The sequence below is a fragment of the Rhincodon typus genome, chromosome 1 (genome assembly GCF_021869965.1).
Source record: "Rhincodon typus isolate 14 chromosome 1, sRhiTyp1.1, whole genome shotgun sequence".
Classification (NCBI taxonomy): Eukaryota; Metazoa; Chordata; class Chondrichthyes; order Orectolobiformes; family Rhincodontidae; genus Rhincodon; species Rhincodon typus.
In genome coordinates, this window is record NC_063332.1 from 126917278 (window position 1) to 126940444 (window position 23167).

Genomic DNA, 23167 nt, shown 5'->3' on the forward strand with positions numbered 1-23167 from the left:
GTCATGTGTGTCCCTAAAATTTCTAGACCTTATAAACAGAATGGATTCTGTTGCTCTCCTGTGAAGAAGTTGTCCTACTCCTCTCCGGATTCTTCCATGGTTCTTCCTGCTTTCTGTTTCAAGTACAATGTGAATAATTTTTCTCCAAAGTCAAGTTTTCTTTTGATTGCTATAAATCTAACAAAACGGTAGCATGGTGGCTCATTGGTTAGCACTGGTGCCTCACAGCGCCAGGGACCCCAGTTAGATTCCAGCCTTGGGCTGTGTGGAGTTTGCACATTCTCCCTGTGTCTGTGTGGATTTCGTCTGGGTGCTCTAGTTTCCTCCCAGTTCAATGATGAGCAGGTTAGGTGGATTGGCCATGCTAAATTGTCCATGGTATCCAGGGATGTGCATGGTAGCTCAGTTAGCCATGGGAAATGCAGTTTTACAGAGTAGGGAAAGTTTCCACTAATCTGTAGAAATCATTAACAAATTTATCCAGAGATAAATTTGACATTTTATGTTGTCTTGTTCCTTCAAGAATTCTAATTATTCTTGATGAGTTAGAATATCCTCAGCTGTAAGTCCTATTGAATGCAATAGTGTATTTATTTGTTGAGCTTGTGATTTAGGTTGTGATTTAGTGTCTAGATTGGAATCAATCCTGTATTTTAATAGCTGTTTTCTCCAAGGTATCCAAATCTATATTCTATTTGACCCAAAAGAATCAGCCTGTTCCTGCCCCGCTGAGCTTATTTCCTCCAACCTTGACTCCATCATGTCACCACTTGTCTAGACCCTGCCCACTTACATTCACGATTCCTCTGAAGCCCTCCGCCATATTGACAATTTCCAGCTCCCTGCCCCTAACCGTCTCCTCTTCACCATGGATGTCCAATTCCTCTATATGTCCATCCCCCACCAGGATGATCTGAGAGCTCTTGGCTTCTTCCTTGACCTGAGGCCTGAACAATCCCCACCAACACCCATCTGAAATTGTTCTCTCACTGAACAATTTCTTCTTTAATTAATCTCACTTCTGCCAAGTCAAAAGAGTGGCTATGGGCATCCGCATGGGTTCCGGTTATGCCAACCCCCTCCCACGACACCTTCCCATAAACCGCAGAAGGTACAACACCTGCCCCTTCACCTCCTCCCTGCTCATCATCCAAGAGCCTAAACAACTTTTCCAGCTAAAGCAGAATTTCACCTGTACCTCCTCCAATCCTGTGTGTTGTATTCACTGCACCCAATGTGGCTTACGCTACATTGGAGAAACCAAACGCAGACTGGGTGACCACTTTGCAGAACACCTCTTGGTCTGTGCGCAAGCATGATCCCGACCTTCCTGTAGCTGGTCATTTTAACACAGCGTCCTGCTCGCATGCTCACCTGTCTGTCCTTGGCATGCTGTAGTGTTCCAGTGAATCACAGTGCAAACTGGAAGAACAACATCTGCTCTTCAAACTGGGCATTTTACAGCCTGCTGGGCTTAATATTGAATTTTTTTTTCTTTATTTGTTCACAAGATGAGGGTGTCGCTGGCTAGGCAGCATTTATTGCCCATCCCTAATTGCCCAGAGGGCAGATAAGAGTCAATCACATTGCTGTGGGTCTGGAGACACATGTAGGCCAGGCCAGGCCAGGCCAGGTAAGGATGGCAGTTTCTTTCCCTAAAGGATGTTAGTGAGCCAGGTGGGGTTTTTTTTCCTGATAGTTATCATCAGATTCTTAATTCCAGATATTTATTGAATTCAAATTCCACCATCTGCCATGGCAGGATTCATACCCAGGTCCCCAGAACGTTATCTAAGTCTCTGGATTTACAGTCCAGTGATAATACCACTAGGCTATCGCCTCCCCATTTTTTAGTTCAGCACCTTCAGATTGTGAACCCACTCCCATTCCTTCCTTTTTCATGTAGCATTCTCTGTCACCATGTCCTCTCTCCCCTCCCCCCACTTCAGCGGGACTATCTGTCCTTTCCAGCCTGGCAGTTAGACACACCATTGGGTCTGTCATTCTCACATTCTGATCCCAACACCCTTTCTCCCTCAGCACTCCACCCTGCCCACTACTGCATAAATGCTGCCCCCTCCACTCTTGATGTCAGCTCTGATGAAGAATCATCTAGACTCAAAACATTGGCTTGCTTTCTGTCCAAGGATGTTGCCTGACCCGCTGCGATCTCCAGCATTTTTGTTTCCAGCACAGATTGCAGCATCTACAGTAATTTGCTTCTTCTATTTGACCCAACTCTGAACTTAAGTCTGCCAGCAATTATTATTTATTTTGCCAGTTGTTTTTAATGCTATTATTTATTCTCCATACTTTAAAGTTTTTAGTTCTGCAGTATTGCTGCTGTTTTTACTCACTTCCCCAATTAGATCTTACTCTTCAATATAGCATTACTGTTTTATTTTCCATTTATTAAAGCATTAAGTTCTGTAATATTGCAAGGCTGTATCTCTGTACTGCTTTCTGGGGGCAGTGGGATTCTGTAATTTGTAGTGAAAATGGAGGGTTGCCTCTTTGTGAGAAAAATTAAGATTTCTTGCCATTCATAAACAATGTCCACTTTCCCAAATATATTCTGGGGGTACCTGCGAACTTAATAAATTCTTCATGCCTTAACCACAATTTAAATTATGGATCTCTCACTCTTGTGGTACCGAGAATCACCTTAAAATCTTTTTCTGAGAGGCTCTGTCTGCTCAGATTTTTCAGTTGCTCTATTATCACATAAATTCTGGCTTTGTGACAGGACCTTGGTGTATCCTCAGTTTAATTTATATCTATAGCTCTTGATTTCCATTCTGCAATCATACCTTGTAGCATCCACTTGCTATGGATACAAGCTCATCATAAGCTGCACGGACTCCTTTTTATCATTAGTCCATTTTGCACTGTTTGTTTAAAGTTTTTTCCCTTGCCCAACAGGGATTTTTAACTTTACACTCAGAGCTCCATTATCAGTTTTCTTCCTAACTGAAACTCTAATCAGGACTCCTACAGATCATTGCTCCCTAACGGAATCTGCCATGTGTGACTAGTTCCTATCTCACATTTGCTTTTGTGCTACTCTTACCGGGTCTTACGTAAAAGGTTTTATCATTAAATGCTGAAACTCTTTTCATCTATTCATGTATTTGTCTTTGGGGTTTTTTATTCATAAGCTGCCAAATATCTGTATAAGTAATTCTTACAACTGTAAGGTATTTCAAAGCTGTAAACACCCAACACTGGAATTCCCAGCTTTGTATCCATTGGAATTCTCACATTGTTACCTTGTGATTTTAACCAATGATAACTATCACTGCTGCCATGTTGTATGTGTGGTGATGTCAACCACAACCAGCTTGTGATTGGGGTAATTTTCTGCCAGCTGCTTCTTTCCTTGACTGTGTCTAAAGTCCTACTTGGTTTACAGAGGTAGAAGAAAACAACTAGTGAGGAATCTTAATGAGAAAAGGACCTTGTCTTAAACAAAATGTGATTTATCACATGGTGGTAATCAGGTACAAGTAACATTAGTTTTATTAGTAATATCTAACTTACTATTGGAAGGCCTGTGGATATAATCTTCACTCTAGAAGATCTTAATATATTCAGTCTTTCCCCACCCAAGTCATTAAGACATCATAAGATTCAGTGGATTCATAACTATTTTTTAATAAATTTACCTGGAATAAATCAAACCAGACAAGGCATAAGATTCCAGTATATTTTAAGCTGGTTTCATTGCAAATAATTTTAGGGCACAGATATTAAAATCCTAATTGTTTTAGTAATCGCAGGAGCCAGAGTGTTACCAATAGATTCCCAGAAATTTGCAAGCAATTTCTGGTGTGAGTTTAAAAGACAATACACTGGCCATTTTGAGTGAAATGTAGGTGAATAAGTGTCCATTTCTAATAAGAACAATCTCTCCATCATTGATTAGCATCATTTCCTTTTCCAGCACAATCATCTCCTTGTTCATAAAAATGAAATTTTTAGTGATGAATTGGAGATTACTTTATGTGCAAATTGACTATTTAGAAGTTGTGACGTTTAGTGCAGTAACGCTTGTACGTGCTGACAAAATAAAAGTTAAACTGAGTCGATTTTAAAAACCATTTTGCTTTTTTAATCTGAAAATCATGTGATCCACTGTCCACAGTATTTATAGTGCCATTTAAAAAAAACTATTAATGTTCACTGACCAAATACATATTTGGATATACAATCCATGGAGTATGATGTCCATATGGCCAAAACTGAACAGTTAGTATAAGTAAAAGACAAAACATAGAGGAATAGTCAAAATATAAAATTATTTTTTAAAAATTCAAGATTTCAAACATAGCATATCTTTAATGTTATGAAGCAAGAAAGTCTCATTAAAATATTTGATTTTAGGAGTCTATTCAGTACATGAGTAAGCCAAATCCAATTTTGTTTTATGTATTAATGGAGCTACATCTCACAAAAGGGACAAATTAATTTTTACTGAAATGGGTGAATATTTATAAATCATATTGCTTCTCTTTGTACATAATTAGACTGCTATAACACATATTTACATTGCATTGCAAGTCACTGCATAAATTAGCCAGCCATCCATAGGAAGAATGGTATGAGGACTGTAGGGAGAGTGGTGGAGGGCCCAAAACCCAGGCAAAAAATCCCGGCAAGTCCTAAAGCAGCAGTGACAAAAACGCTCCTTTGGTCCCGAATTACAGTCTTCACTGCTTCACAGAACTGCAAAATAAAACATTGCAAATTACCTAAAATTCAATGGCGGCAGTGCAGAACCAGTTCAGGATTATTATTGAGCAAGTATTATTTTCAATATACAGAAAATATTAATCAATAAATGATCCCCAGAGAAATCCTTAAGATACTGGAGTACTGGAATCCCAGTTTGAATGCCTTAAGTTTAAGGTTTGTTGCAAATTTGAACATGGGATCATCTGGGGAAGTCTTAAAATGCACTTGTTGTAAATTAATCTGCAATACACAAATCTACTGTATAAATAATCTCGTGTAAGACCTTACTAAATATCCAGTAACACTACTTGTGATCTTCATAAGGAATTGAGAAAAGCAAAATAAAACAAAAAATCCAACACAATTTTTTTACATTAACTGGAATATTTTTTATGGCTGACAATTGTAAGATTGTTTCTACAAATCCATTGTTGAGGATGTTACTATACCTAAACTTTTCTGACATTTATTCATTGTTTACTGTGGATGGTGTCTGGTTGGACTTCATTACATTACTCAGTTGCTATGGCGAACTAGAGAAAACCCAATCTGACTACCCTCCAAAACTAATTTCTTTCATTTTAATTATATGGCAAAGCAAAATTGATTTTTTATATATAACTAGGCATAAAAACACAACTGCATACAAATTCAGCCATATTTGTTGTGAAGAAAATCTCTCGATCCATCATACTTAGTTAGCACGGCAAAACAGGGGAATAAAGTTCTCAATGCAGTTCACTAGTTACTACAATCAAAAGGCAACAATACTAAAAAGGGACTGAAATGTCTAAATTCTGAGTGTAGGACTCCTTCCTGGAGCAGTACACCCATAAGGAGAGAGGAAATAAGGAGCTGAAATCCTTAGGAATAGGAACCAGTTCTAAAGTTGAAACAGAATAGGTGAAAATTGATATCTAAAAAATTTTGGAATAGGGTTGATTTTGGAAAGATGAGGAGTGAGCAAGCTGAAGTGAGGTGTTAAGTAAAACTAACATGCAGCCTTGCAGATAAGCAGTGTGATGTCACTAGGATTTCAAATAAGGAATAAACAAATTATTGCATATGTATACAAATATCATTCAGTTCCTTCTTATTTTGTGATTTAAAAGCATTTGGAAGAAATTTAACATCAGTTGAAATTTGAAATATGATTTTTTTTCATTCTGAAATGATGGGATAGAATATTATGTTGTTTATAAAATAAAATCATAATTGAAATTAGATACTATCTTTGCCTTTCAATGAAGGTGCTTTATTTATGTATTAGAACATCAGTTCCTGGAGTGAAACATACTTGTTCAAGAAATCCATAAGAGGCTGAAATTATTTATCCACTCATTTCAACAACCCTTGCCCCCACCTCTCCCACACATCACTCCAAAACTCCTGTCACCCACAACTCCAAAGGCCTGAACAAGATTGAGTGTTCGTTAGGAATGTCGCTCATGCAATCTCCCAATATAGCCAAAGCGTGCAACTGTAGTTTGGTACATTACTATCCAAGCATGCAAAAACTAAATATTTGCCAACTGCTTTTTTAAATGACCAAGCTCCTTATTTGCAACTGTCATATCTTACAAGTTCTGGAGATAGTGGTCAAATGATATTTGAAAACATGCTGATGTGTTATTTTTACACTTAATGGTTAATATTTTACATACGTAGATTCTTAAATTACTTGATCAAGTTGCAGTTTTATATCAATAGAACTCACCTATCCTAATTTACACTCTGAAATGGTAAAAACACGTCTGAAGACAACTTTTAGGTCTGTTTGCAAGTCCATACACAAAGACGTACCCTCCAGATCAAACTACAAAGCTGAAAGTAATCCGAAATGAACTAACTTGAATAAACAAACCCTGAAAGTTTGGAACAACCTCATTAGGACAGGAACTTGTTCAATATTCCAGACACAGCACTGAATAGTGGCTTCATGGTAGTGAATGGAAATGGGACAAAGAATGCAGCACAGGAAGAGTTCATTTCATTTAACAGCAGAACAATTTGATAAATGCAAGTAGCTGCTGTGGAAGCCATGGAACAGTATGGAAGAGTCCATTCACAGGGAACCAGAGAGCTCCATGGCACCCATTGCTTGCATTTATCTGCTTATGTTTCCTGGGCAACAGAATGCCAAGTCCATGGACAAAGCTATCTCTATCCATTGGTTGAGATCAGTCAGTTGTAGCCACATCGCAAAACTAGGATTAGCTGCCCTTGAATTAATTCTTTGTTGGGTTCTATTTTGTAACGGCTGGTGATAGATTGGGATAGGGGGAGTGTAATGAGCCCTGCATGTCCTTTTACACCAGCTGCAGGCAAATGGTATGTAGGACTTTATAGCAAAAAGATTTGAGTACAGGAGCAGGGACGCCTTTCTGCAATTGTACAGGGCCTTGGTGAAACCACACATGGAATATTGTGTACAGTTTTGGTCTCTTTACCTGAGGAAGCATGTTTTAGCAATGGAGGGAGTATAATAGAGGTTTACCAGACTGATTCCTGGGATGGCAGGATTGACAGAGAGACTAGATTGGTTAGGATTATATTCACTGCGGTTTAGTAGAATGAGGAGGGATCTCACAGAAACTTATAAAATTCTATCAGCACTATACAGAGTAAACACAGGAAGGATGTTCCCGATGACCAGAACATCCAGAACCAGGGGTCACAGTTCAAGGATATTGGTAGGCCATTTAGGACTAAGATGAGGAGAAATTTCTTCACCTAGCTTGTGGAATTCTGTGCCATATAAAGTGGTTGAGGCCAAATCATTCAATGTTTCTTAGGAGGGGACAGATATAGTCCTTAGTGCTGAAGAGATCAAACACTATGAGGAGAAAATGAGAGAAGGGTTACTGAGTTGGCTGATCAGCCATGATCATAATGAACGATGGAGCAGGCTTGAAGGACTGAATGGCCTACTCCTGCTCTTATTCCTATGTTTCTAGGTAAAGAGCTGAAAGGTAATGAAGAGTTATGTGCAGGTTATGACATACCACAGGTAACTTTGGGTGGCTCCAAGTTCCCAAGATAACACCAAACCAAGAGTGCCCCAAAAACTCTAAGTTTCTTTAGTAAGTAACAGTTCACTATGGACCAGTGGTTTGGTCCCTAAGGTTTGCTAACGTATCTACTCAATCAATAGCAAGAATGTTACAATTGATCTTAGCCATTGCAGATGGCTGAAGGAGAGGAGAAAGAAGGAATATGAGGCAAACAGCATGCATGATGCCTACATGAACATGAGATAAGGAAAGGATTGAGTTTGATAGTGATGCTCCTGTAGACAACTTGTCAGTCGACACAGCCCATCAAAGGTTCACACATGGCCACTTCTGCAAGAGAACCCAGTGGTGGGTACCTCAGCAGTTACAACAAGAAATGAATGCCTTCAGGTGAATAGAACAGAGTGAAAAATAGGGTTAACAAAGAGATTGATTGTATGTAATTGTTCAAAACTTGAGAAAAATCCCCCTGAGATGCTAAGTAGCACACATGTCTAGTGACAAATTGTTGCATAACCAGGTCCAGATTTACTCCAGGCTGACTGAGAAACAGGCTTGTCTAAGAAGCAAAGGAAGACTGTTTGTGCAAGGGCTTGGCACAAACAAGCAGTAAATGTGGAACAAGTTGGCAGACAAAACTTAGAGGCATGCATATTTAAGGTCATCCATGGTATTGTCAGGGGACCTCACTCTGGCAAATTCCACAAGTGTTAAATCTCTTGGGAGTTTGTTTATTCCAAGGTGACATGGGTGCAGTACAGATTGACCCTAAGCTATTACCTTCTGCTGGTCATGCTAAACTGCTGTTTTCTGGGAAAAGCATTGTCAAGTACAGAGTAGAGAGATCCTCCTTGTATCCAGCGTATGTAGCCATGAGACCATTTTTGGCCTCGCTTGCGCACAGAATCAGCTAAGTTCCTTCACATTGGAAGTTTCACTTATTTTCTTGACAATTCTTTTACAGGAAACTGGAACAGGAGTAGGCCCTTTTAGCCCCTCGAACTTCCTCGGCTATTCTAGATCATGGCTAATCATCCATCTCAACACCATATTCCCATGCTGTTTCTATGTCATCAGTAATTAGAAATCTATTCATCTCTGTTTTGACCTTTTAAATATTAAGTTCCACAGTCCTCTGGGATTGAGGATTCCAAGGAAAAATCTGAATGAAGACGTTCCTCCTCATCTCAGTCCGAATGGCTTGCCTTTTATTCTGAGACTGTGTTGCATGGATCTAGGCCCCTCAGTCAGTGGAAATATCCTTTCTGCATCAACTCTGTCTATCCCTTTAAGAACTCTGTATGTTTCTGTGAGATCATCTCTCATTCTTCTAAACTCTAGTGAATACAAGACCAGTCTCCTCAAAGGACAGTCTTACCATCCCAGGGATCAGTCTCATGAACATTCGCTGAACCTGCTAGGTAGCAAATATATCCTTCCTTTGACAATTGGACCAGAACGTACACAGCTCTCCAAATATGGTCTCACTACTGTTCTAAACATTTGAAACAAAACCTTTTTGATCCTGTGCACAGATCTTCCTGTGAAAATATTTTCTGTCTAAATTCCTTGCTGCACCTGCATTCAGGTACTTATGAACAAGGACACCAAGGTCCATTTGGACACTTTGCAGTTGATCACCATTTAAGAAATACCTTTGTTCGTTCCACAAAAGTGGGGAACCTCACACTTATCCACATAATATTCTATCTGCCATCCTCTTGCCCATTCAGTTTTATTTAACATTAAACACCATAGAGTTAAAAACTTGAAAGTTTGACAAAAGCTAAAACAGTATTTGTTCCTATGTCTAGACTTCTAGCTGTACTTGCATACATCCTTTTAAATTTGATACACTGGCCAGATTTTCCATATCCTGCCTTAGGCTAGCTATCCGATGATGCTGCAATATGTAAGAGTGAACAAATGACAGAAAGAGCCAGGCAGTTTACCCAATTGAGGGAATGAAAATATAAGCCAAGTCATCAGCAAGGCTCAAATTTATACAATTAGAGACACACAAAAGGACAATTCTGTTGTAACGGATTCAAGACTTAAAACTGCCATTTATGCTTTATCTCATTTTAAAGATGTTATCAACTTTAACTGGTTTTGAATGGTTAAACCTGGCTAAGTGGTAGATAATGATGAAGTTACTTATCAGCTTCAGGAGGACAGACATGATGGTGGAATGGGCACAGTATGGCAGATAGAATTCTGTGCATAGAAATGTTGAATGGCGTACTTTTGGAGGACTAATAATAGGAGGCACTATACAATAAATGGCAAGATTTTGAAGATTGTAGCTGAGAAACAAGTGAAGATGAGAAGATGTGACCCTCCATATGCAAATCAATTGTGATGAAACACTTGCAGAATACATTACAATTTTTGGTATTTGGATTGTTTTAAATAGGACAAACATTTGGATGTGTGTCAATGCTGAGGATTTTTTTTAAAATAAAAGGTCAGAAATTCATTCTGGAACAGTGATCTAAATGTGCCAGTTCAAGAAAACATGCAACAGCACACAAGGGCTTGGGATGTCAATGGAATGAAATATTTACACTTTTCAGTTTAAGGCAGACAATATAAATACATTAAACCATTAGTTTTGTTTTGACTGCACAGCGGAGAATTCAGACTTCAGTTAAATAGAATGAGGAGTTGAGCTCAAGCTCCAAAGTGAGCTTTAGTTTCTTTCCTAGAAGAGTTCAGCTGAAAAGAATATCTCCTAGCAGGATCAGTTCTCCTTTTCCCAGTTTATGAAGCTTCCAAACCAGGCAAGTTTGGAAATAGGAGAGGTTTGAGAAGTTTAGGTAATCAGAATTGTGAAGATACACAGTCTCAGAGAAGAATTGTAATATTGTCTCTACAGTTCAAGAAAGAAATGCTGAAAAGAGTCAGTTAAGGAGAAACTTAAGAGTTGAGATTTGAGTAATGATTTCTGCAGTTTCTGTAACTATTACTGTGTTAGGAAACAGGTTGAAACTTGGTTTTAATGTTTGTGTTCAGATCTTTCTAACTGCAGTATATAATATATACATACACAATCTAGGTTTGGTTTTCTTTCTTATGTGAACGTGTGAATATATTTCAGCGACTGACCGCTATTTTAACTAACAAAACAAAATAGATGATCTATCAAGCCAGGCCCTTCTGAAGTCTGACTTGTCTAGTATTACCATCAACTGGGATAATAACACCTTAAAAAGATGGCATATCATGTTGACAAAGTGGGCAAAAAGAATTTAAGTTACTAAATTTCTAAATGAACGAATGAAAACTAAAAGGAAGGAGATCGTGCTGCAACTTTTAAATGCCTAAGTCTCAAATGGATAATTATGAACAATTCCAGGCACTGTACTTTGGAAAAACATAAAGGTTTAGGCAGGGAACAGGAGAGATTTACAAGGATAATGCTAACTGGGATCAAGAACTTCGGCTTGTAAGGAGGAGACAGTGGAAAATTTAGAAAAGTCCACCTTACAAGAGAAGATAACTAAATAAAAATTCAAGATAACAAGAGGGTTTAATAGAACAACTAGGGGGAAATATTCCCTCTAGAGTGTGGATTAATATCTAGAGTTCATGGATTCAAAGTAGGAAGGATACCTAGAGGGGAGACGGTTAGCCAATTATTGAGATTTGGAATGCTCTTCCCAAAGGATGATGGAATCTGTTTCCACAAATGGGAATTGGGCAGGAGTCTGATGAATATGCATGCTTCATAGGTAAATACAAACTGATGGGCTGACAATCCTTCTCCTGTTCTGTAAGAATCTATCATAAAATATTTGCCATTTAACTCATTGGCCAAAGACTTCCATTGGAGATTAATTGATTCTTATGACCCAGATCAGATAAAAGTTACACAGTTACTTCTGTGATATTTTGAAGACAACATTCTAATGGAAGATCCTGAGGAATTTATCAAATACAGGAATCCTTATAGAGAAGGGCCCAGGCAATTTTAGTGGAATTCACAGCCTTTTTTTTGCAACAGGAGCTGCCATATTCTAGTATCTAAAGCTTCATTGAAAAGCTACAAGAGAAACTAGGTTTGTAAGGTATGTTTGTATGCAGGTGAATGAGGCGGTAATGGTCAGTTGTAGAGTTACCCAGGAGTTAGAATAGGTTTTAATTGGTCTCAGATTTCCTGGACAACTATCCAGGTAAGTGTGACAGAACCTTCTGAATTCCACATCTCTAATTTACAATTAGAGATTTTCTTGGAGGGTTCTGGAAAACTCAGGAAGTTCCGGTGAAGTCAATGCGTCAGCACTTTCAAGGCATCCCAACATGTATCTGAAGACCTGGATTTCCTGAACCTTGACATTGCAAAAACAATGTTCTAAAGGCTTCATTCAAACAAAAGAAAAACTGATGTAGGTTTGTTCTGAAAGGTGTGTGAACATAAACCAAGTCCACCAAAAGGTTCTTTATGAACTGAAGACAAAATGCAAACAAGATTATAAACATGTTATATTAGAAACAAATATTGCAGACAGAAAACTTCAATAAACATAGAAACGTAGAAAATAGGAGCAGGAGTAGGCCATTTGGTTTTTTGAGCCTGCTGTGCCATTTAATACAATCATGACTGATCATTCAACTCCATACCTTGTTCCTGCTTTCTCCCCATTGCCTTTGAGCCCTTTAGCCTTAAGAACTATATATCCTTCTAGAAAACATTCAATGTTTTGGCTTCAACCACTAAACATTGCAGAAAATTCCACAGGCTCACCACTCTCTGGGTGAAGAAATTTCTCCTTATCTCTGTCCTAAAGGGCCCACCCCACATCCTTAGACTGTGACCCTGGGCTCTGGACTCCCTGGTCATCAGGAACATTCTTCCTGCATTTACCCTGTCTAGTCCTGTTGGAATTTTATAGGTTTCTATGAAATTCCCCCTAACTCTTCAGACTCCAGTGAATATAATCCTAACTGATCCAATCTTTCTTCATACGTCAGTCCTGCCATTGTAGGAATTAGCCTGGTAGAATGACATACGATACTTTCGTGAGTCACTAAAAACAAGCAAAACCCCATGAACTCTCCTCTGCATAATGTCAGCACACACTCATTCTCAGACTAGCAGTGAAACACAGAAAACTCACAGTTCAAGTGAATGTGTTCATACAAATTGAGTGCTGCATATTGAAACATTTAGTATATGATATTGACCCAGTTAAAGATTGGTTTCAGCTTTGCTGCTGCCTCATATAAAAAGGAACAGTCTACTGTTTGCTGAATCTAAGCCATTTGTTACAGAAAAGTTCTTCAGCGACTACTTCAACTAAACTACAGTTGAGCTTTTCAATTAAACTGATGCCAAGGAGTTAATGTACCTCCTGGAGGACATGGTACAGATTTCCAGAGTTGCTGTGCCTGCTCAATTTGTCTCTGCCACTTCCACCATTTACCGCCAAAAGTGACAAAAGGCTCATACAATATCCAGCCTTAAGGACATAAAGAAAGTTCAGTCACGAGGCAGAATATACGAGACAGAATTCTCAGCAAGGAAAGCAAAATAAAATGGCCATGACGCTGGAATAGTGATAAAAATCAAGGACTTTAATTGTACTTTGAATAGGAAAGCTGGTGGAGGAGCAGAGGGATTTGGATGATAAGGGTTTGCAGAATCTTAAAAGCGGCCTCAAAACTGCATGCAAGGTTTCCAAAATTAAAACTTTAAAAGGTTCAATTTTGGTAGGAGATGTGAAATAGAAAATTCAGAAAAATGGCAACATAACTTTTTAAGAACACCATACAAAATCACAGTTGCAGTGCTGCTTCTGTTTTCAATCTGTGGATATAATGTGGAAGCCAAAATATTAGATACAGCATCGATTCACTAAAATGCTACCTGGTGCAGAAGCACAGGTATAAAAAGAAAGGACAATTGAGATTGTGGAGTGATTTCATAGGAGTGTTTAAAATTGTGGACTGAGAATACAATCAGTTTTCAGTGATGAAGGGATCTAATAAAAAGGAATATGGATGTGGCATTTGGATGAAAGGTTTCCTGATGCAGGTCCCAATTAAATGCAATCAAGTGAAAGAAATGGAATAGTTGACTTGCTGCGTCTTGCTTGCTCTCTATTTATGGGAACATGACTAAGATTACCATCAAAATATTGAAATTTTTGGGAATTCTGACTCATTCCATTACTGCTCAGTTTGAGAAGAAATATTCCTAAATGAAATACAATTTGTGCAGATTCAATTGTCTGGGAGTCCCTCCCTAAACACTTTACCTCTCCTATTGCCCATTCTTCCTTCAAACTCTCTTTTAAAAACCCACCTCTCTGATTAAGCTCCTAGTTACCCTGCCAAACAGCTCCTTTCCTTGTTATCTATTGCATTTGATCACACTAAAAATGTCTTGATGACTCCAAGCAATATCTTTAATTCCCCAATAACATCTTCTCATGCCTGCCAGAAGTGCGAATGCACAACAGCATCAGAAGTTATATATCACATCAGAGTTACTTAGGAGGAATTCTAAGAGGTTTCCGGTGACTGTGAAGCCATACCTCAACAATGGAAACAGATAGAGAAAATGTTATTTCAATTGTTACACTTGAGTAGTCAAGTTGTCAGAGTATTTCATTAGAAGATACTATGCAACAGAAAGTGGGGCTCCATTTAAACGTTAGAAGTTAGAATTATTCTGTGGTCTGGTTATTTGCAATGTTAGATGAAGTACTTCTGGTCACCACACTGTGGATGTGGATGTCAATGCTTTTGAGAGGGTACAGAAAAGGTTTACTAGGATGATGCCTGGTATGGGGATTTTAGCTATGAATGATGGGTGGTTAGACTGGGCTTGTTTTCACTGGGACACAGGAGGTTGAGGGGGCGACCTGATAGAAGTTTGTAAGATTGTGAATTGCATGGATAGAGTGGAAAGTATGAGGCTTTTTCCCAGGGTGGAGGGGTCAATTATTAGGGGGCACAGGTTCAAGGTGCAGGGGGGCAAGTTTAAAAAAGATGTGCAAGGCAAGTTTTTCAAACAAAGGGTGGTGAGTGCCTGGAACATGCTGCCAGAGGAGACAGTGGAAACAGACACAATAGTAGCATTCAAGAAACACCTCGATGAATACTTGAATAAGAAGGGAATAGAGGGATACGGATCCTGTAAGTGAAGACAGTTTTAGAATGGAAAGGCAAAATATGTCGGCGCAGACTTGGAGGGCTGAAGGGCCTGTTCCAGTGGTGTACTGTTCTTTGTTCTACTACATATTACTGTAATACAAACCAGCTCCTTTGATGTTAACAGCAATCAAAAATGCAATCATAAATGTTTTAAATCAGAAGGTACCTTCATAATGCATCTAGCCCCAAAGTGACTGGCCTAAGAGACAAGTTTAACAATGCACAATGATGATAGAGAATTGTCAGCATTACAACTAAGCTCTTTCCCCACGTCACCCCCAATCCGTGGTCAATATCTCCAATCTCCAGAAAATCTCAGAAATGCTAAACCGGGACTGATCCCAGCACAAGAATCCTGTAGCCTAATTCCAAAACTAAGTAACCATGGACAATTTTTTTTTGTGAATCTTGTAAAAATGTAATTATCGTATGCAGTACTGTAATGAAGATTCAAGAACATGTAAATGTATTTCTTAAAGGATTTCAAAATTAATTAATTTATTCTTTTTCTTTAAAAGATGTACTTATTTTGAATTCGCCCTTTTGAGTTTCGCAGAAATTAATTCAAAAATGTTTTTACATTATTTTAGGAAATAAAAGGGAACGAGGAACAAAGTTTCCATTATTTTGATGAAAATTAGTTAGGGCCTAACAGACAAATGAGGTACAGCTGTTGCTGATTAGCCCCTGACCTCATGTTACATTGCATTAATTTAAATAATGTTCATTAATCTTTATACATATAGTTAAAAAGCATGTTTCCTTTAAAGTAGCGACTAAAAACATATTGTATGTTGAAGGAATTACCTGCCTACCAATATGTTTTGCTTCTAATATAACGTTGCAGTTGAAAACCTTGTAAACAAACAACAATTATATTTTTGTAGAGCCCTAAACATTGTAAAATGTCCCAGGCCACTTCACAGAAACATTTATGAACTTTGATGAAAAGCCACATACAGAGACATTGGGCAGATGAACAAAAGTTTGGTCAAAGAGATAAGTTTTTAGAAACTTTTAAAGGGACAAAAGTGAAGTTGAGAGACAAAGAGATGTAGAGAGGGAACTCCAAAGATTAAAGCCTATACACCTAAAGGTATGGGTATCAATGCTGGGGCAGTTAAAATTCAGGATATTCAAGAAGTTAGAATTAGAAAAGCACAAACACCTGAAGGTTTCAGTCTGGAGGATGTTTCAGATATGGAAAGGAAGATCCACTGATTCAAAAATGAGGATAAGAACTTCTTTGAGGCAAAGGTGCTTCATAGCTGACAGCCTCTGTAGGTCAAGGACCAGAGGAGCGATGGGAAAAGACTTGGTGCAAGGAAGGGCACAAGTAGCACAGTTTAGGATGGCCAGGTGCATGGAGATGAATGTGCAAAACTGGTCAGGAAAGCACTGGAATACTCAGGTCTGGAGGTAACAAAGGCATGGATGAGGACGGTTCAGTAGCAAATCAACAGAGACACAGGTGGAGTTCGGAAATGAAACAAAGGTAGAAATGGATGGCCACAGTGATGGCACAGATTAGTGCCACTCACCTCAGGAGCCAATGACACCAGGATTGTGAACAGTTTGATTCAACCTCAGTCAATTGCCAAAGGACAGAGATTGATGCAGTGACTAGGGAACAATTTTGTAGCAGGAATAAATGACAATGGCTTTGGTCTTTCCCAAATACTCAATGATGCACAAGCACTCTGACAGTTTAGAGACATATTGGAGATTCAAGAAAGGCAATGGAGGTGGAGCTATTGAAATAACTGCACACAGGTTGGTATCCTGCACCAAGTCACCCTTTATTTACACATGGAGAGTCCTTAACGCTGATCTAGCTCCCTCAGAGCCAGCTCTCAGAGTGAAGAAAATCTCTGACACTCCTGTTTATATCTGTTAGCTAGGGCTCCCTGATTGGACCAGATTAATAGCCCCAATCAGGGAACTCATATTCTATGAGGTCCACCTAGCTGACCTCATTACAATCACTGCACTAGATATCCTAATTTTTTTTAGTTTACATTCTATTTGTCAGTAAATGTACAATTAATACTTACTCTTCATTAGTAAGTGAACACTCTACAACTTTCTTAAAGCGTTCTAGCTTCTGGAAGCTATTATTCCTGTACTCCACATTCAATTAGGATTCCAGAACAAAAGTAAAAAACTAATATATTTATCAGGTTTCTTTAATCTCAGACTTAATGTTCACCCAATATGATAGTACTTTTGAAAGTAATTTTAACAAAATGTTACAAGGGTTCTGAGGTTTGTGTTGTACGTCAAGTGGATATTGTTAAGTGCCTTTTACAATTGTTAGGTCATTTATATAGAACATGGTGTTGTCACTTACTTCCCAAATGGAACTGGTGCAAGGTTGATTCACCATTCAAACAGATTATCACTCCTTAATAATGCAAAACACTCTGAAACAGGTCCATTAGAAGGTAAGGCCACACATTCTTTTATTCACTCACAGTGTGTGAGCATCTCTGGCCAGGCCAGCATTTATTGTTGTGGGTCTGGAGTCACATGTAGGTTAGACCAGGTAAGGACAATAGATTTCCTTCCTTAAAGGACATTAGTGAATCAGATGGATTTTTCTGAACAGTCAACAATAGTTTCGTGGTCATCATTGGACCTTTAACTCCAGATCCCTTATTGAATTCAAATTCCACCAACTGCCATAGTGGGATTTGAACCCGGGTCCCCATAATATTAATCAATTTTGTGGATTAATAATCTAACGATAATACAATTAGACCACTGCCTCCCATGTAAACTAAGTTACAGACTAAAATCTCACCAGTATTTGACTTGAGCTTCCAAGCTTTTTGTTCACCTTCAGCTCAGTCTTCCTCCTCCATGAGCTCACATTACTTTCTTAGCCCTAGCCAGTCCTTGCTGGATGATGCCGTGGAAGTAAGTAACAGATGAATAACTTTGGAGTCACCGCAGGATATCTACTTCTGCATGAAAATGGTATGGTCCAGTGGAATTTGGGTAGAGATGCGGGCTACAATCAGTGTTCCACAACAATCTATGAGTTTCTGACTTGGGTGTCAGTAACCAGAAACAAAAACAGAAGCTGCTGGAAAAGTTCAGCAGGTCTGGCAGTATCTGTGAAGAGAAATCAGAGTTAATGTTTCAGGTCGGGTAACCCTTCCTCAGAACTCAGTTAACCCGAAATATTAACTCTGATTTTCTCTTCACAGGTGCTGCCAGACCTGCTGAGCTTTTCCAGCAACTTCTGTTTTTGTTTCTGATTTACAGCATCCGCAATTCTTTTGGCTTTTAGTCAATAACTAGAAACTCAGTACGATCATGGATCTAATGATCACTGACCATTTTGCTTCTTCTGTCAAATAATAGTAAAGCTATGGATTACCATAGACTGAAGAAATTGTGGCTATTTCTACTGTATCACTTGCATGATTCAATTCTTTCAATCCTACAACATGCAAAGTCCTTTCCTATTCTCCTAATGCAAAAAACTGCTGTTAGGAGCCTGGATAGATATATTCAGATGAATGAATCTTTATATATATTTTAAAACTGCACCTGATTAAGAAACAGAAAAGTGCTGTTGCTGTCCTTCTATTTTGTGTTCTTTCTGACAAAAAATTTCTGATCAAATGTTGGATGAGTGAGTCTATCAAAGATAGGTCTGAAAATTATATCCAAGTATGTCTTGGGAAGACCTAGTAGCAATATGTAATGTTGTTATTATAGCCAAAGACAAAATGATGTCTATAATGTAACTTTTGTGCAATTTTTATTTAACGAAACAGTGCACTTGATTCTGAGATGAATGAACAAAGTCCCATCAGATGTGAGCAAGCGTCACATGCAATTGTACTCAACTTTCTCCCAAGTGTAAATATCGAAGGAATTTGCAAGCTAAAAATGAATTTCCTCGCTGGGAAGTAGCAGCTGTGAACAGACTGTTCTGGGAAGAGGCAATGCACTGAAACATTGTACCAACAAAGTGCCAAAGGCAGTTCAGAAAGGACAAAAACAAACTACAATGCAATGATACTTGCTGAAAGAAGCACAAATGGTAACAAGTCATCAAATTCTAACATTGAAAGTTCTCTCCAGGCAAGGAACACCAAAGGGATTATCAAATGAGAGAAACACAAGTGGTTGACTTGTGTGAATCAAATTTTCATTTGTGTGGCTTTGATTTATTCCTGTATGGTACAGAGTGAGTATTGCACCCTCAGATGTGCTGGATTCCAGCTGCATGTTAAAACAAATCCCCAGCTGCCTGTCTAGAACAGTATTTCACTATGACCCTGGGGGTATTCCCAGCATCCTGGCCAACACTGATACTCAATCAACACCATGAAAGATAAGTTAACCTGGCCATTATCACATTACAGTTTCTGGGAGTCTGTTGTGTGCTAAATGTGTTTCTTATATTAGGAGAGTGGTTAATCTTCAAAAGGTACTTTAATGGTTGTAAGGCTGTTTGGTGATTGCAAAAATTGCGAGTCTTTTTTTTGGTAGAATTGAAATGTAGAACGTTATACTAAACCTGAATGGAAACTTGGTTAGATCACACTCAGCGTACTATGTGCCATGTTAGAAAGGAGGCACTTGAGTTAGTGCAGAGAAAATTTACAAGGATTATACCAGAAATGTAAATGCATTCACATCAGAAAGGGACTGAACAGCTGGCTCTGTCCTCTCAAAAAGACTGCGGAGAGACCAATTCAAGGTCTTGAAAATGGTGAAAGGTTCCATGGTGTGGATACAGACAGAAAGTTTCCTCTTGTGAGGAACAGCTTGTCATCAATCTAAGACAGTCATCAAAAATTGCAGTCACCCAAACAGTGATGAGAATTTGGATCTCACGATCACAGAGAATGATTGAAATCAATAGTACAGAGGCATTTAAGGAGACGTTAGACAGGTATATTGAAGTTACAAAAAAGTTTGGGCAGCTGCTGCCAAGACGCAGTTGGTAAAGACCACCATCTACAGTCTTTCTGCCAAATATAACAAGGGTCTGTTAAGCTCTGAGACCCTCTTGCTGCCTTTGCAGGAATGTAAATAGTTTCATTGCACGACTAGAAAATGCCTTTGTTTACAACAGGATGAGGAATGTCAAATTCCACGGTATCTTTTTCTGCAAAGTTTCTGCTTTTGACCTTTATATGTACTTATAATTTATGAGTATATTTTTGCAATAAAAAAGTCAAAGTTACAATAATTGATTTAGATGAAGAAAGATGGAGGAGGCCGAAGTAAAACATAAATAACTCCATGGAGTGAGTGGATGGACCTTATGCTTTTCCTGTGTGGTGTATATATGTATCTCATATGTAATGGTTGTTGAATTCAGAGCCTGTGATTGTGCTGCTTCAGCCTAATGTTTGGTTTCAGTAAAGTGGGCTCCGGATTCTTGCTAGATCAGAGGTTGGCTGAAGGCATTGCATTGATATCAATATCGATGGTCATATTGCAAAAAACTGCACTCCATCCAATCTGGTTAAATGTGAGGTATTGCATTATGGTACAATAAACAAGAGTAGGGCTTATATAGTTAATGGTAGGGCCTTGGGTAGTGTTGTAGAACAGAGGGACCTAGGGATGCAGGTACATAATTCTTTGAAGTTTGCATCACATACAGACAGGATAGTTAAAAAGGTGTTTGCACACTTGCCTTCATTGCTCAGTCCTTTGAGTGTAGGAGTTGTGACATTATGTTGAGGTTGTACAGGAAATTGGTGAGGCCTCTTCTGGAATACTGTGTCCAGTTTGGGTCGCCCAGTTATAGGAAGGAAATTATTAAGCTGGGGAGGGTTCAGAAGAGATTTACCAGGATATTGTTGTGTATGGAAGGTTTGAGTTATAAAGAAAGGCTAGATAGGCTGGGACTTTTTTCACTGCAGCCTAGGAGGTTAATAGGTAACCTTATAGAGATTTATAAAATCCTGAGCTGTATGGAGAGGGTTAATGGTAGGTGTTTTTCCCCCTAAAATGGGGGTTTCAAGAGTAGGAGACACATTTTTAAGGTGAGAGGAGAGAGATTTAAAAAGGACATGCAGGGCATTTTTTTTTACACAGAAAGCCGTCCCGTGTAGAATGAACTTCCTGGGGGAGTGGTGGATGTGGGCACAGCTAGAATGTTTAAAAGATACATAGATAAATATATGATGTGGAGGTGCCCGTGTTGTACAGGGGTGGACAAAGTCAGAAGTCACACCACACCAGGTATAGTCCAACAGGTTTATTCGAAATCACAAGCTTTCAAAGCGCTGCCGCTTAGTGAATAGGAAAGGTGTGGAGGGATAGGGGCCAGGAGCAGGCAGGTGGGGGCTAGTTTAGTTTGGGATTATGGTCGGCATGGACTGGTTGGACCGAAGGGTCCAGTTCTGGCTGCCTGACCCTATGCCTCTATATTCCTCTGAGACTATGAGAAAACGGTGCAAGACCAAGTGAGACTTTCCTCAGCAGAAGAGTAGAGGTAAAACCTTGAAGGACGGATCGGACGAAACAGAAATATGGAAAACTGCAGCAGGAGAACGCCGTTCATTGCTGTTGTGGCTGATCTTACAACTCAGCACCGCTTTCTCCCCTTCCCCCTATCATCGATACAATTTCCACCAGGATCCCAATGGGACGCTGTGTAGTTAAAACACGAATCTTTTTCTTTACCTGCCTGCTTACCAATGAGCTGTCCCTAACATTTCAAGTCACCTTTCCGAATGATCAACAGCGATCACCTACACTGGCGCTAATGCAGCTAATCGCTAGAAATTATTTTGCAAACCCCTGCCAGGGATCATTTTGCTCCTGACAAATTGTGGTGGGGAACCCAGTGCACTTCTCTGCTTGAACACAAGGTGTATTCACTTAGAGAACCGAGTGCGTTGTAGACACGCCGCTGATTTTGTCACACGCCTTGCCCAATGTCTTTCCCAGTTCCTGTTACAGGCTCTAGTGTCCAAAGGGAGCTGATACCACGTGCTTGCACTGTTCTCAGTCCCTGCTGCTGGTCTTTCAGGGAAAACATAGAAATTTGCGCTCGGTCAAAGCGGGCAATTTTGGTCTATATCGTCCAGGGAAGTATTCGAAGGTATTTTCAGAAACCATTTCCTTTACGAGTGCATGCCACTTTAGTTTCAAATCTAAAGCATTTGCCAATCATTAATTACTATTAGAAGAGAACGTCCGGACTTACTGCAGACAGGATAAGCCTCCCATTGATTCCCCAAACCACAACCTTTCAATAGGCAAACTATCTGAATTGAAGTTAAAACAATAAACGCCGATGGAAATAAAGTTGGCGAGATTAAGAGGTTAAACAGGATTGCAGAAAATGAAAATGCATTTTATCTAAAGAAGAGACTCAGTAAAGGTTAATGCTCAGGCCGGCTGTACCCTGGGGACTGTACCTTGTCAGTCTGGATGCTGACTGCGGTGCCGTACCTACAGTGAGTGACAAAATGTTCACAGTTGTTCCAGAGCAGGCTGTACTCTGTGCTTCCCACCAGTTTCTCTGCTCTCCTCGCCACCTCTTCCCCGGGAAGCACAGGGCTCTTGCACATAGAGTCCATGTGGTTCACCAGGATACAGGCTCCATAAGCAAAATCCTCCACCGAGTCCACCCGGATACTCGCCGTCCTGCAGATAACGCCCAGGATCAGGCGCTGGTTGGTCACTACCTCCTGGATCAGCTTCTGGTCATCGGTGAACAAGGGCAGGATGTCGGGCATCAGGTGAGCCACCTTCTGTCCTCCCAGATAAATCCCATAGTGAGTGAAGAGAGTGCGGGACACCTCCAGCAGGTCACCCCGCTTCAGGGAAGAGGGCTCGCACCAGTTAGCATTACTGTCCGAGTCAGAGGCCATTCTCTCTCTCTCTCTCTGTCCCCTCAATCTCTGCTCTGAGTGCTCACTCACTGTGTACTCACTTTTCCCGCCACCCCCACCCTAGTCCCTGCACACACACACACACACTCCCTGACAGTCCCTCGCTCTCTACTCACTCACTCAGTTTCATCCTCTCGGTGTCATTTATACCTCATACATGGCACTCACCAAAGCACAGAAGCTGATTGGTTAAGGCTGGGATATTGGTGCTACTCACAGAGAGAGAGAACGACAAAATGAGAATCCAGCCCCACACTCACTCACTCTCTCTCTCTCTCTCTCACACACACACACAATCCTCTCTCTCTCTCACACACACACACACACACACACACAATCCTCTCTCTCTCTCACACACACACACAATCCTCTCTCTCT

The 23167-nt window shown here is 39.6% G+C and overlaps 1 protein-coding gene across 1 annotated transcript; it reads right to left on the bottom strand.

The window, feature by feature from the left end:
- Positions 1 to 4142: 4142 nt before the first annotated feature.
- LOC109935078 (lecithin retinol acyltransferase) lies at positions 4143 to 22830 on the bottom strand. The gene is made up of 2 exons (XM_020533766.2): positions 22313 to 22830; positions 4143 to 4725 (listed from the first exon to the last, which is right to left on the bottom strand). Exons 1-2 carry the CDS (start codon positions 22766 to 22768, stop codon positions 4573 to 4575), a joined length of 609 nt encoding a protein of 202 aa, XP_020389355.1. The 5' UTR covers positions 22769 to 22830; the 3' UTR covers positions 4143 to 4572.
- Between the last annotated feature and the right edge of the window lie 337 nt (positions 22831 to 23167).